The 15210-nt window shown below is 50.4% G+C and overlaps 2 protein-coding genes and 1 non-coding gene across 3 annotated transcripts; 1 reads left to right on the top strand and 2 right to left on the bottom strand.

Moving 5' to 3' along the window:
* Positions 1-2080: 2080 nt before the first annotated feature.
* Positions 2081-6825, bottom strand: Phb2 (prohibitin 2). Its single transcript, XM_052719720.1, has 8 exons — positions 6571-6825; positions 6335-6419; positions 5966-6045; positions 4960-5144; positions 4130-4259; positions 3942-4045; positions 3451-3528; positions 2081-3117 (listed from the first exon to the last, which is right to left on the bottom strand). The coding sequence occupies exons 1-8, from the start codon at positions 6695-6697 to the stop codon at positions 3037-3039; spliced, it is 870 nt and encodes a 289-aa protein (XP_052575680.1). The 5' UTR covers positions 6698-6825; the 3' UTR covers positions 2081-3036.
* LOC128100231 (small nucleolar RNA U89) lies at positions 3618-3877 on the bottom strand. Its single transcript, XR_008214743.1, has one exon. It is a non-coding gene; the product is annotated as a small nucleolar RNA U89 (small nucleolar RNA).
* A 140-nt stretch (positions 6826-6965) lies between the features above and the next one.
* Positions 6966-15177, top strand: Emg1 (EMG1 N1-specific pseudouridine methyltransferase). The gene is made up of 6 exons (XM_052719721.1): positions 6966-7255; positions 13688-13789; positions 13888-14029; positions 14362-14420; positions 14494-14643; positions 14909-15177. Exons 1-6 carry the CDS (start codon positions 7088-7090, stop codon positions 15020-15022), a joined length of 735 nt encoding a protein of 244 aa, XP_052575681.1. The 5' UTR covers positions 6966-7087; the 3' UTR covers positions 15023-15177.
* Positions 15178-15210: the final 33 nt, after the last annotated feature.

Below are 15210 nucleotides of genomic sequence, written 5' to 3'. Positions count from 1 at the left end.
GGTGCCCAGGGCTGGTGCTGGGAGGGAAGGAGTTAAGGCGGAAGGGGGGCAGCCTATGGCAGGAGGACACACCTGTGCGCAGGGCAGCAGGCGGGCGGGGCCCAGGTGAGGCGCCAGTGCTGCCAGGCAGGTGAAGAAGGAAGAGGAAGAGTGGAGGCCAGGCGGGCTCCAGGCGGTTGAATCCGGGGCCTTGGTACCCCTTCCTTTCTTCTGCACCACTCTGGGGATCAGGCGGGTCTGGCGCCAGGTAAAGGCCACCGATCACGGGGTCCTGGGGCCGCGCTAGCAACTGTAGAGCGCAGGGAATTGGTGTGTGTTGGGGGCAGGGACGGGCGGTGGAGTGGTAGGGGACTGGCTCTCAGGCGGACAGCGGAGGGCTAAGGGGGGGGCTGCTGGAGCTGGTTTTGGCTTCAGTGATGGGCAACTCAGGGTACGCCTGGCTTGAGCAGCAAGGCTCACCCGGAAGTGTCCCAAATGACGCGGAGGTGGGGGATGGGAGCCAGAGCTCTGTGGCTCCTCCACAGGGTGCTTGGGCATAGCCAGGACTGATCTTGGCGATGGACTGGTTGGGTAGGGGCCCTCGTCTTACCCAGCAGTGTTTGGGTGCTGGTTAGGAGTCTCTAATACTGCCGGGTAATGATGGAGGCCCCTGTCCCGTGTCAGCGGCGTCCATTGCTCCAGGCTCCCGGCCCCTATCCGGTAGCAAAGTCCTTGCTCCCTCACGTACCCTGAAAGCCCCCTCTCCTGAGTTAAGGGTGCTGCAGAAACGGTTCTCCGTTGGCCGTTCGCCCACTGGAGGAACACAATGGCCCCAGCCCCTCCTCCAACCCAGTGTGATTTGTCATCTGGTAGATCCAGAACCTACCCGAAGCCACTTTGGCCTTGGGATTGTCTACGCACTCAAGAGGTCCCAAGCCAGCCAGCCAGCAGCGGCTTCGCTCTAGCAGTCGATCAGCTGTGGTCTGCTTTTCTGTAGGCCGGCTCTGGGTCCATCTTCCAGCGCAGTGTTGGGTGATTGAAGTATGAAGCTCCTAACACTGTCTGGTAAAGATGGCCCCCGGGTCGGTTCCCTCAGCAGTGACCTTCTTGGAGCCTTGAAGACCATGGAGGCCACCAGACCAACAACCTGACCTTTAACCTTCCGGGTGGGGTGTGGATGTGTGAGTCACTTGGCAAAGGAGAACAATGGGAAAGAGACAAAATGGCTGCCTCCAGAGCAGCAGCAAGATTTGGAAATACACTCGGTCCGTAGTCACTTCCATTGTCCTTCCACCCTGGGAACATGAGTGTCAGTGGGAAACCAGGGATACTGATTCAGGCCCATTGGCCTGTCTCTCTTCCTAGACCTCAGGAGAGATCCATCCGCTTCCTTTGAGAACCCAGGGAGCCGAAGCTTTACAGCACCCTCTAGTCCACTTGAGGTTCACCCCTTCTCCCATTGGATTGTTTTATGGTTTCACATATTTATCTACCCGGAAGGAAAAAAGATAGCAAAGGTGAGCTACACGTATGAGCAATGGCTTAACTTTCCAGTACTCGAGATATACTTCTTCAGAATGAGGTAGTATGTGGAAAACTAGGTCCTTGTTCAGTTGGGCTCCAGGGCTGTGGGGGTGGGAAATCCACCTCCGTGGGGATAACCCTACATGCAAATAGCTCATGGTACCTGGTAACTGAGGAACAGTGCACTAGTCCACTGGGCTTTGGGACACTGAGGCCCTCAGGAGGAACACATGATCTCCCCATAGCTACGCAGAAGCTGGTAACCAAGGAAGCAGCTCCCGTTGGGGTCATCAAATTTTTAGTTTGGCTCAGCAAAGCCACAGCTGCTCCAGCTTTAAAAGAGGTTATTAAACCAGCTGGTTCGTTTGACAGACACGAAGGGTGCGGTGAAGGGTGTAGCTGGGCCTTTGGCTGAGGTCTCCTGCTCCCCGTTGATGGTCTGTTTTGGAGCCAGTAGGCTCTGAGGACCTAGCAGAGCGGAGCCGGAACTCTACAGGCCAGACTGCGTGTGCCATCTGCTGGCAGAGACCCAGAGTGCAGCCTGTCTAACCCACTCAGATGCAGAACCTTGGCTGGCTTCAGTTTAATAAAAATTTTATTGAGAACTTCTGGGATGGTGGTTATCTCCCCCCACTCTGGGGAAGGACAACACTGTAGGAAGTCACTGAGAAATCACACTGTCTCCCCCCCTCCCTCAGGCCAATACAAGGAGGAAGAAAGTCCTCTGAAAGGGTTGGTCTTCAGTCTTCCTTAATCCAAGAGGACGAGTACAGAGGAATCCATCACATGATACTTGGGTCAGGGTGGGCTGTGCTTGACCTCCCTAGCCGGCTCCTCAAAACTGGATGAGAAATGCATCCATTCCTCTGCTGGCAGAGTTCTTGATGTCCACAACTCACTTCTTAGCCTTAATGAGGCTGTCACTATAGAACAAAGGGGAAACTTTCATATTATGGGGGACATAAATGTGCAAGCTATCTCCTCTTCCCAAATGAAGGTCTGACTGTGGGGAGGTGAGGTATAGAGACAGGTCCAGGGAAGAGGTGGCCCCCCAGTACCCCGCAGCAAGGATGCAATCACTTACCTTCCCCTGCAGCCAGCACGGCATGGAGTCAACAGAAAACAGAAAGAAGAGATAAATATGATTAGTCAGCTTCAGGCCCCAGCTGCTGTAGACCCTTCTATCCCCCAGCCCCCATGACGACTGCTCTTTTGGTCCCCATTTCTGTGGTGCTGACACATTACCAGGGAAGCAGCATCCAGGTTCTCAAGCAAGAACATGGAACGCCATCGCTTATCACTTTTCACTTAAAATATTTATAAATAAAGTGCCTTTTACACAAGAAATCCTATTTTGTTTCATAAAGTCAGTCCTAGAGGATCTAACATAGGAACTGCCAACCAGACAGACACACCTACTTCTCTGACTCTGGTGTTCTCAGAGAAACTGTCAAGGGCCCCATGACTATTGCAGTGGATTCCAGAGCCCGAGTACCAAGTGTAGATGCTCTGTTCTCTGCACAGTGGCATCTCTTACCGAGTAAAGCTTTCATCCTGGAGATTGAGCACGAGGTTGTCGGCTGTCAGATAGATGCGGTTCTGTGAGGTGGCGATCTACCGGACAGGGAATGGATGTCTGGGTTAGCAGAGGGCGGCCTCAAGTCTCACCCCTGTGACTCAGTGGCCCACCCAGTGGAAGACACTGTAATGAACAAGGGGCCCCTGCTCTAGTACAAAGATCCAAGCAGTGAGAAGCCTTGGTGTTATACTTCTGTAACAGCCACAAACACAAAGCCGGGGGAGTCACTCTGGGGGAGGAAGGGTGCCCAAGGAAGTTGTTCAAGTAGAGACTCAGGTCAGGTTGGAATCCTATTGTGTGTGTGTGCAACTGAATACTTTCCATCTCAATGGGTAGCCCTGGGAGAGTGAGGCCTTCCTTCCTCTCACCGTCTTAGAGATGTTCTGGGCGGCCCGGATCTTTCGGAGCTTGATATAGCCGGGATTTTTGCTCAGTGCTTCTCCAAGGTAAGCAGACAGGGTTAAGGTTCATCTAGGCCAGGCTATGATGTCTGCCGCAACAACCACCTCCCCCGCCTCCTCAGGGTCCTCTGGGCTGTCAGATTCAAGGTTGCGCTCACATGGCTACTCACACTTGGCTACCCCCTGTGGGCCTCCCTGCAGGATGCTGCCAAGAACTGTGGTGGCAGCAGATGTGAAGGCGAGGCCAGTGGTGCTCTTGATCCGGCCTTACAGTGGGGAGTCAGGCCTCAGGTCCCCCCACCAAGATTTCAGATCTCACCACAGTCACCCCTCCCACCCCTAGAAGCCAAGGGTCAGTAGGCAGAGTCACATTCGCCTTAGTCTCATCAGTCGGCCCATGAGGGAGGGTGGAAACAGGGCGTCCCAGGGGCCGGTCAAGCTCTGCAACAGAAGGATATCATCTTGGCAGCCTCGGCCTCCCCCTCGGCCTGCACGATCTTCTGCCGTTGCTCCTGCTTGGCTTTTTCCACCAAAAACTGGGCCCGCTGGGCTTCTTGCTGGGCTGTGGGTCGGTAAGAATTCAAGCACGTGCAGCCCCCCCCCCCCCCCAGACCAGAAGCCCACTGATTACTCCCCGGGAACTCACCCACTTGTTTGGCTTCTACAGCTGCTGTGTACTCTCGGCTAAAGCTCAGTTCGGTGATAGCCACATCGTCCAGAATGAGGCTGAAGTCCTTGGCACGCTCCGTCAGCTCTCTCCGGATCAACAGGGACACCTGCGGGCCAGGGTGGAGAGGGGAGGGGAGGGGTGGCTTGAAGGGGTCAGAGAACTGGAGGGAAGGCAGTATTGCTGTGACCATCTGAACACCAGAGCTCCTGAGTATGGGCAGCAAACCCACCACTTAAGTCCTCAAACATTCGCTAGAAAAAACCTGGCTCAGTGTCTTCATGTGACAGATGAAGTAGCACCAGAAAGGTGGCATCACCACCCCAAGTCACACTGACCCCTAATCTTCCCGTTTTCCCATGCAACATATATCTGCTTAGCTTCCTGCCAAGCCAGGAAAGAACTGCTTTAGAGATGTGGGTAAGACCGTATCGCATTGTTTTCTACGCTTCCTTCTTAACACTGACTGGTATCAGGTTCTGCAGTTGTTTCTCCTTATTTCCCAGAGCGACAATCAGTGCAGCTGTCCCACCTCAAACCGGCTATGCAGCCAGGGATAACCCTAAATGTCTGATCCCCTTGCCGCTACCTCTGGAGTGCTGGGATCACAAGCACGTGCCACACCCGGTTTAAATAATGCTTAGGATTAAACCCAGGGCTTGTGCGTGGTAGGCAAGCACTCACCAACTGAACTACAGCTCCACTCGCCCCTCATATCCTTCTCTTTCTACAAAATGCCCTTTTTTAGGACCCAGGACCCTGGACCAAGGGGAGACACGCTGTGATGCAGACAGTGATAGGAATCAGACCTGAGCCCGCTGGGTGATCAGCTGCGAGGCGTTGAACTTGGCCACCACGCTCTTGAGCACCTCGTTGACAATGGACGGCAGTACTCGCTCCTCATAGTCTAGCCCTAAGCGCTGGTACATGCTGGGGAGCTCCTGGGCATTGGGTCGAGACAGTACCCGCAGGGAAATGTTCACCATCTGCAGGTCTGAGGGAGAAGCCAGCAGTGACCAGTTAAGGCCAAACAAATTCCCCTTCACCAAGCACTTTCTCCCAGGAGTGTCTCCCACCACGCCTAGCACTACTGTACAACCTAGCACTCCTCTGGGGACAAGAGACAATGTCAACAAGGCTGAGGTGACAACAGGAAACAGACCCTCGTTTACTGTGAAGTCTTCTCTACAGGCCTCCTACTCGTACCGCTGACTCCTATTTTTTTGCTAGTGAACTTGGTGCAACCTCCAGTTCGGGCACCACCACAACTACGGGTCTCCCCTAGGCTCTAAGGACTCGAGAGAACCAGAATTGTCCATTTTTTCATTTCCAAGGCCTACGGCTTAGTGAATGAATAAACAACACACACCAAAAAAACAGCACAAAGAAGCACATGACTGTGGGCTACTTGCCTCTGTGTGTACATGTGAATGAGGCGGGGGCCGGGGGAATCTCAAAGGCAGGGCTTCTAAGAATGGTCTACAAGGAAACGGCTAGTGAGGAGTGGGGACAGTGTCTCCAGAGCAAGGTATGCTGCAGATGTAATCAACAAGCCAACCGTAAAGGGCCTTAAAAAGGCTTGGATCTGGGGAGCGAGGAAATCAGAAAGAAAGGCAGCTCTCGGACTCAGTTTTTGCTAGGCACAAAGTAACGTTCAAACGTGCAAGCACACCAAGTGCTGGAACGAACTGTTTCAAGCCACGAGGCATGCTCTTTAGAAGATGCAGACACCAAGGTCTCAGAAACACTGCCAGGCTCACTTTGTGTTTACTTGTGTCCCCACATGCCATGCAGCTCCCAATCGCCCATTCTTACCTTTGGAACCTGTGGGGGAGGAGATTTTTCGGGGTCTGGCCCGAATGTCATAGATGATGGGGTACTGGAACCAGGGGATCCTGGAGAGGAGAGGTCAGAGACAGGAATTGGGAAGCTGCAGTTTCCCTGATTTTGACCAGTTTCCCCTCACCACTCGTCTTTGGGCCTGCTCCTCCCCATGACCACAGACAAGGAGATTCTCTTTTCCCTTTGGAGAACAGCCCTTTAGGCACTGCTGGAGTTTCGGAGCACCTAGTGTCCTAGGAGCAGGGGTGAGGAAGGGAGAAAGCAGCACCGAATCCTGTTGTAAGTCTGGCTACAGCCGTCAAGGGTGAAGGGTCAGGGCCCGTTCGCTCTACCCGCCATTACCTAAAGTGAAGTCCTTCGGCCAGGATTGTGTCCTGTTGCACGCCGCCGATCCGGTTAAAGAAGATGGCTCTATGACCACCTTCCACTGTGGAGAGAGGGGGGAATCAATCAGCAAGCCGCTGATCAAAGTACGGGTCGGTGCAGGTGGGACGGGGATGAGGGGGCAGGTAGGCGCGGACACCGTGGGAGGCAGGCCAGTGGGGCTGGGGACCGGCCAGCGGAAGGAGGTTGCTCACCGGTGAACACGGATTCGCGGACGCCATAGGCCACGGCCCCGGCCCCCAGCAGCAGCTTCAGCGCCGTGCCCATGCCCCGAGGCCCGGCGGGCAGGCGTCCCGCTAAGTCCTTTAAGTTCTGGGCCATGTCTGATCCTCCTGAAGGCGGCGGCACCGGCGGTCAGGAGGGGGTGCCCGCCAGCTCCTACCCCACTCCAGTTTACAGACCTCGCCCTGCACACGAGGATCGGGGGCCGCGGGACTCGCGGCAGAAAGGGCACCGGAAGTGCGCTTCCTTCTGAACCCTCCCCCTTTGCTCAGGCGGACCCGAACTCCGCGCATAGTAAAAGCGCTTCCGGAAGTCCCGCCTCTTTTGGAGGCCTGCCCTCCTAGGGAGGCTTCGGTAGTTCGGGACTACAGGTATCGCCATTTCCAAGCGCCCTGTTTCAAAATGGCAGCTAGAAGGAAGTTTGCGGTGAGGACGAACGCGAAGTTATAACTTTAAGGACGTCAGCGCAACTTCCGGTCTGCTGGCAAGATGGCTGCGCCCAGTGGTGGTTTGCAACCTCGTGAACGGCGTTTTGCAGTGCAGGAACAGGACTGGGGTAACGCGCCGCCTAAGAGGCCCCGGCTTGGGGCAGGAAGCAAGAGCGGAGGCCGTAGGCTCATTGTGGTGCTGGAAGGGGCCAGTCTGGAGACAGTCAAGGTAGTTTGGAACAGAGTGTGGAAGTAGTAAATTGCTTGGTTAGATTCCGTGGGGACCAGGGACACAGAATGGGTGGAAAAAACTGAGCAGTGGAATTTGCTTTTGAGGGATGATCTAGTTTTGCGGGGTGTTGAAAGCCTGGGTTGGCAATATTTTATTGTGCTCTTCAGCCCTCACACCCTTGCTTTTAGTTGATTTATCAAGGAGTCTTTGATGTAAAATGTAAAGCGAGGGGAAGCATTATCTATTGAGGTCTCCCACATCCCAAAGACCCATGACTTCCCCATCCTTTTATTGCTAAGGATTTGATATTTTGTTTTGTTAAAAGGGTTCCTACTATCAGCTCGTTCTGTATTTCTGCTTATCTTGAAGTGTCTGGATCAATTATTTAATAAGCCTTCGTCTTTTATTGTTTCAACCTATCATTCATTTCTCTGAGTGTAATAAAATGAGCAGTGCCTGTCTTAACACTTTGTGCAGTGTTTTCACACACACACACACCCTTTCAAGATTTTACTTTTCTTGTTTGTTTTTCGAGACGGGATTTCTCAGTAGCTTTGGAGCCTGTTCTGGAACTCCCTTTGTAGAGCAGGTTGGCCTTGAACTCACAGAGATTCGCCTCTCTGCCTCCTGAGTGCTGGGATTAAAGGCGTGTGCCACTATACCGGGCTGAAAACCTGTTTTTTTCCCCCCTTCATTTTTCATTAAGTGGTCGATTAATCACATTCTTTACTTTCTTCAGTAATCGATATTTCCAGCCTAACTATAGGCTTTTATATATTCCTCCCAAAGTGACTGCCTACCATCATCACCATCACTTTTTAAAGATTTATGTATTTATGTGCATTGGTGTTTTGCCTGCACGTATGTCTGTGTGAGGATGCCAGATCCCCTGGAACTGGAGTTACAGGCAGTTGTGAGCTGCCATGTGAGTGCTGGGAATTGAACCTGCGTCCTCTGCAAGATCAGCCAGTTATTATTATTATTATTATAGACAGGGTCTCACTGTGTGGCTCTGGCTGGCCTGGAACTCACAGAGATCTGCCTGCCTCTGCCTTATGAATGCTGGTATTAAAGGCATACACCATTACACCCGGCTGCCTGTTAGGGTTAATTTTGACATTATCAGGCTAGCAATCCCATAATAATGGTAATTTGCAAAACCTTCAGTGTTTAAGAATGTAGATACACCCAACTGCCTGGGTTCTAGTCCTTCTGTATACCAGTTTTGTGACATAGGTAGGCAAATGAGTTCACTTAATTGCTCCTCGCCCCTGAGCTGAGGACTGAACCCAGGGCTCTACCACTGAGCTAAATCCCAAGCCCCGAGTTCACTTAATTGTAATGGTTGGAAGGAGTAAAGGAGTTATTATTTGTTTAGAATAATGTCTGGTACTTGAAATAAATTACTTCAGGTTACTTACTGGTAAGTCAAAATGGTTATGGCCAATTAAAATTCGTAGAGCAAGGCTGGAGAGGTGGCTCAGTGGTTAAGAGCACGTACTCTTACAGAGCACCTGAGTTTGGTTCCCAGCACCCACATTGTGGCTCCCAGTTGTCTGTAACTCCAGGTCCAGGGGATCTGATGACCTCTTTTGGCCTCTGAAGGCACTGTACCCATGTGATGTACGTACATACATACAGGCAAAACACCCAAACACATAAAATTTAAAAAAACATGTATAGCTGGGCACGGTGGTACATGCCTTTAATCCTCCCAGACTTGGGAGGCAGAGGTAGATAGATCTCTGAGTTCAAGGCCAGCTAGGTCTGCATAGTGAGTTCCAGGATAGCCAGGGCTATGTAGAGAGATCCTGTTTCAAAAAAGCAAACAAAAATATGTATTAAAAATATTTGCCGGGCGGTGGTGGCGCACGCCTTTAATCCCAGCACTCGGAGGCAGAGCCAGGTGGATCTCTGTGAGTTCGAGGCCAGCCTGGTCTCCAAAGCGAGTTCCAGGAAAGGCGCAAAGCTACACAGAGAAACCCTGTCTCGAAAAACCAAAAAAAAAAAAAAAAAAAAAAAAAATATTCGTAGAGTATATTCTAGAAGAATTTCAGGCAAGGTTATCAGTGGTATTTCAAAGGTGACAGATAGCTGGTTGAGATTTTCATCGGCCTATATTATCTTTTTCTTTTTTTTCTCCCCTTCAGTACTGGGGATTGAACTCAGGGCTTTGAATATACAAAACAGGTAACCTATCACTGAACTATATCCCCAGCTTCTTCTTCATTTTAATTTTGATTATAGGGACTCACTTTGTTGCCAAGTTTAGTCTTGATTCTGTAGCTCCAGTTGACCTTGAATTTGTGACCCTCCTGAGTGGTTGGGATGACAGCCTGCCTCATCCAGCCTAGCTATACTGTTGTCTTTTTCCCAGCCCACTCTTGTTGTTTTGGCCACTCCATGTATTCTTACACTCTAGCCTCCTTTAAGTTCTTTTTTTTTTTTTTTTTCTTCTTCAAGATAGGGTTTCTCTGTAGCTTTGGAGCCTGTCCTGGAACCAGGCTGGCCTCGAACTCACAGAGATCCACCTGCCTCTGCCTCCCAAGTGCTGGGATTAAAGGCATTCCTTTAAGTTCTTTTAAAAACTACTTTATTGGGCGGTGGTGGCGCACGCCTTTAGTCCCAGCACTCGGGAGGCAGAGGCAGGAGGATCTCTGTGAGTTCAAGACCAGCCTGGGCTACAGAGTGAGTTCCAGGAAGGGCTCCAGAGTTACACAAGAGAAACCTTGTCTCAAAAACAAAACAAAACTATTTTATGTGTGTGGGTGTTTGCCTGCACGTGTGTCTGTGTACCATGTGCATGTCTGATACCCGGAGAGCCTAGAAGTTGTTAGGTCCCCTGGAATTGGAGTTACAGATAGTTAGGAGCTATGATGTGGAATCTGGGAATGAGCCGGGTCCTCTGGAAGACCCAGTGCTCCTAACTGCTGAGGCGTCCCTTCCAGCCCTCCTTTAAGTTCTTTGAAAGCATTGGGTTCTCTTATATCTTAAGGTCACTGAATGTTATTAACTTATGGTGGTCTTTGTATCCCTGCCACTTAGTTCATTGTTGTTTTGAGACCAGGGTCTTAACAACATACTCTAGACCAGTCTAGAATGGCCATCCTTCTGCCTTTGCCTTAGGTTCCTGACGCTGGAATTGTAGGCACAGGCTACCATGTCCAGCTAATTATTGAGTGTTGTTGCTGTTGCTTGTTGAGACAGGGTCTCACCCTTTACCTCATGCTGGCCTGGCATCTGGTGGCCTCCTGAATGCTGGGATTACAGGTGTGAGCTCCCACATCCATTTGTGATGCTGCTTTCTCTAACTAGTGGTTAGACCAAGGAACTGCTACATCACAGGCTGGGCAGATGGCTTAGTGGAGTGCTTGCCATGCAAACATGGGAACCTGAGTTCTAACCCCAGCACCTACGTAAAAAGCCCAGTCCATGCTGGGCTTGCTCTTGCATGTCTTTAGTCCCAGCACTCTGAGACAGACAGGGAGGCAGATCTCTGAGTTTGAGGACAGCCTGGCCCACAAAGCAAGTTCTAGGCCAGCCAAGGCGACATAGAGAGGCCCTGTTTCAAAAAAAAAAAAAAAGAAGAAGAAGAAGAAGAAAGAAAAAGGCCCAACTCAATTTGTAATCCTAGCGTTGGACAGACAGGTGACACCTTAAGGCTTGATGGCCTGCCAGCCTAGCTGAATTAGTGAGCTGAGGTTCAATAAGGAATGCTGTCTCAGAAAAGAAGGATAGAGGAAGACACCAGGCATCAACCTCTGTCCTTCACATGTACATGTATCCTACACACACACAGTTTAGAGAGGTGACAGTGGACTGCCTCCTATATACTTCCTGTTGATCTACTAACGAGTCATTTCTGTTCCTCATAGCTTGTAGAGTCATGTGATTGTTTACTATGTTTCTGAGTGCAGACTGTAAGACTTCAAAATTTCTCCTGTATCTAATGTTAGCAATGGTTTTCATTCTGATCCTTCAAACTAGAGGTAGTTGGTGGTTTTCAGACCAGTGCATACTCATCTTTCCTAAACCATCATCACAACTGACTGTAAGTCAAACATTTTGATTTTTCCTCTTGTGGTTCACTGAAAGAAAACCTGGGCCTGGAGAGATGGCTCAGTGGCTGAGCACTTGTTCTTACAGAGGATCCCAGTTCAGTTCCCAGCACCCACTTGACAGCTTACCATCTAACTCCAGTGCCAAGGGATCTGATGCCTTCCTTTGACTTCTACCAGGTACCAGGCATGCACATGGTGCATCTGTATACATGCAGGCCAGACACCCACACATGTAAAACAAAACCTCCAGTTTTGTCATCCTAACGGATTGAAACTGGACCGTTCTACGATTAAGGGTGTCCTGAGGACTTAGTCCTTGACCATTTGTTCTGCTGTGACATTCTTTTGAAGATCTGTCTCTGTTTATGTGTACTGCGTGTTCAGGTGCCTGAGCAGGTCAGCCAGCCAGATCTCCTGGAGCAGGGGTTTCAGGAGATACAGGAGACTGTGAGCTACCATGTGGGTGCTGGGGACTGAACTTGGTCCTCTGCAAGAGCAAGTGCAGTGCTCTTATCACCAAGCCACCTCTTCGGCCCCTACTCTGACAGTTTTGTTTTGTTTTTTTAAGATTTATGTGGGGCTGGAGAAATGAACGGCTCAGCAGTTAAAAACACTGGGTCTTCCGAAAGACCAGGTTCAATTCCCAGTACCCACATGGTGGGTCACATATTAACTCCAGTTCCAGGGGATCCAGCGCCTTCTTTTAGCTGGCACTGCATGCACATGGTACACGGACAGACATGTAGGCACCCATGTACATAAAATTAAATAAATAGAAACTATTTATTTGTAACTGTGCATGTGTGTGTGTGTGCCGCATGTGTTTCGGTGCCCTTGGAGGCCAGGGTTTTCAGACCCCCTGGAGATGGAGTTCTAGCCCACCTGACAAGGAAATCACTGAGTCATCTCTCATACTACTCAGTTCATCTCCAGACTCACATCCCCCAGGATTCTGAAATGTATCATCACTTCGTCTCTAGACATAAAAAGTTCTAGTGATACACAGCCTTTCAAAGCCGTGTTTGTACATAACAGTATTTTTGTCATTTTTTTCGAAAGATTTCCCTGTGCGTGCGTGCGTGCGTGCGTGCGTGTGTGTGTGTGTGTGTGTGTGTGTGTTCATTCAATGACAACCCGAGGGGTAGGTTCTCTCCTACCATGTGGGTTCTGGGGAGTGACCGCACATCAGGCTTGGCAGCAGGTGCCTTTACCTGCTGATCCATCTCAAAAGCCATGTTTATAGACTTCTTTTTGCATGTGGTGTGTGTGTGTGGGGGGGGGGCGTGTGTGGAGGTCATAGGACAACTTGTTGGTTCCCCCTTTCACCACGTGAGTCACAGGAGTTGAACTTAGATCTTCGGGCTTGGTGGCAAGTGCCCTTGTCTGCTGAGCTCTCTCTCCAGCTAGGTTTAGACTTGGTCTTACTGACCATCCCAATATCCCTTGAGATTTGAAACTGCAAATGAGTTGTTTCAGAACCCAGCCCTGAGCAGCCCTCACTTGCCCCTTTTATGAGATGCATAAACTTGTCAGGACATTTCTCAGGTGTCACGTTCCTCTGACACTAGAATTCTTGGCTCTTTGTCTGAGAGGATTCTTGGGTTACAAGGCAATTTCATTTCTAACCCTAGTCCTCCAGCGCCTCCCCATTTTTTTTTTTTTTTTCCTTTTTTCGAGACAGGGTTTCTCTGTGCAGCTTGGAGCCTGTCCTGGAACTCGCTCTGTAGACCAGGTTGGCCTCCAACTCACAGAGATCCTCCTGCCTCTGCCCCGAGTGCTAGGATTAAAGGCGTGCGCCACCACCGCCTGGCACGCCTCCCCATTTGTTCCGACTTTTCATGTGTTTTATTTTGTGGTGTGGGGATGAAGTCAGGGCCCTGCCAAGCCCTCTGCCACTGAGCTACGGTCCACCTGTCTTTTCTCAGTGGTTTGAGGTAGGGTCCTGCTATATCCCAGGCTGGCATTTTCCTCAGCACATACATATTGCTTTGTGATGAGTCTTGTTCATGAATTCCTGTCTGATTCTAGAACTTCTGTGACTTCTGCCTGATAGCCATAGACCTTAAAAACTCAACAGCAAGATCCAGGACAGGCACCCAAACTACATAGAGAAACCCTGTCTTGAAAAAAACAAAACAAACAAAACCCCTCAAATGTGGTGTGACCTGTGCCCCTCCTTTTGGTTGTAAGGTAGTTGATTGTGTGTCTGTCTCTAACAGAGAAAGCTAAATGTGGCCATATGGCAGTCCCCTGAGAAGCTTTCTGGCCGAGGTCTCGAGTGGGCTTGAACTTGTTCGGGGAGCACCCTTTGAGCACTACCAGGTAGATAACAGATTTCCTGTTTCTCTCATCCTGTTCTGTTCTTCAGGTAGGGAAAACTTACGAGCTACTCAACTGTGACAAGCACAAGTCCATGTTGTTGAAGAATGGACGGGATCCAGGGGAAGTCAGACCAGACATCGCCCACCAGGTAACTGTGGGGAGAGCTAATGACCCTCTGTGCTGTCTACAGAGGCAGCAAATGCTGTTTTCTAGGCTTCACTGTGCCTTGCTGTCTCCCTTTCTCAGAGCTTACTGATGCTGATGGACAGCCCCCTGAACCGAGCTGGCTTGCTACAGGTTTATATACACACACAGAAGAATGTACTGATTGAAGTAAACCCCCAGACTCGGATTCCCAGGACCTTTGACCGCTTTTGTGGCCTCATGGGTGAGAAGCCTTAGGACTTAAGTTCCGAATGAACTTGGCAAAGTGGAGAGGAAAGGGGGGCGTCACATCCAGCAGTGGAGAGCTACTGCCACGATAGGCCCCTGGTAGTTTTCCACATCCATGGAAATTCAGCTCCCCTGCTCTCTTTCTTAGGTTTCTGTGGGAGGGATAAAGCCATCTGAGCTGGTCACAGTGTTTGTTTGTGACATCTTAGGCTACAGTATGAATGGAAAGGACATCAGCCCAGTTTCCCCGAGGGTTCCGCACAGATCACTGGGCAGAAGAATGCGGTTTCTTCTCACTCCTGAACTCTCGTTTTTTTTCCTTCCTAGTTCAGCTTTTACACAAACTCAGTGTCCGAGCAGCTGATGGCCCTCAGAAGCTTTTGAAGGTAAAGCTGGGGAAACCTGTTGGTAGGTTCTGGGGCTGACGGTTTCTGGGGCTGACTTTGCTTTTTCTCTTAGGTAATTAAGAATCCAGTGTCTGACCACTTCCCAGTTGGCTGTATGAAAATTGGCACTTCCTTTTCCATGGCAGACGTCAGTGATGTGCGAGAGCTGGTGCCCAGGAGTGACCCAATTGTTTTCGTGGTGGGGGCCTTTGCCCATGGCAAGGTACAGTCTGGGCTCAGTCCTTAGGTCCTTCATGGAGCTGAAACTCAGTGCTGGATTCCATGAGCAGTTAGCATATTAAAACTCCTTGTCCTCACCAATCAGGAAGTACAGGGTATGAACAGAGCTAGAAAACACATCGCAGCTGCATTCCTGACCCAGCATGTGTCTAACAGATACAGCTAAAGCATCCAGTTCTGTAGAAGTTGGACATTGAATGGCACTGCTATAGGGTAAGAGTTGCCTGACCAGCTCCTTCTCTCCTCAGGTCAGTGTGGAGTACACAGAGAAGATGGTGTCCATCAGCAACTATCCACTGTCTGCTGCCCTCACCTGTGCCAAACTTACCACAGCCTTTGAAGAAGTATGGGGTGTCATTTGAGAACAGCGGAGCCTAGTTCTCAGACAGGACTCTTGTGTCTGTTGACTCCTAAGGTGTCTGTTGGAAGATAATCTTCTGTACCAAGACGGCAGAGTGGGCAACCAAGACTGAATTTGTTTTTTGTTTTCCTATAAAGACTGTGCTTTTTTCTTTTCTGCAAGCCTGATTGTTCTGAGGGTTCTTAAACT

The sequence above is a fragment of the Peromyscus californicus genome, unplaced genomic scaffold, assembly GCF_007827085.1.
Source record: "Peromyscus californicus insignis strain IS unplaced genomic scaffold, ASM782708v3 Scaffold_6__1_contigs__length_162567912, whole genome shotgun sequence".
NCBI classification, from domain to species: domain Eukaryota; kingdom Metazoa; phylum Chordata; class Mammalia; order Rodentia; family Cricetidae; genus Peromyscus; species Peromyscus californicus.
The sequence above is the reverse complement of the archived record's forward strand: the minus strand, read 5'-3'. Positions and strand labels throughout refer to the sequence as shown.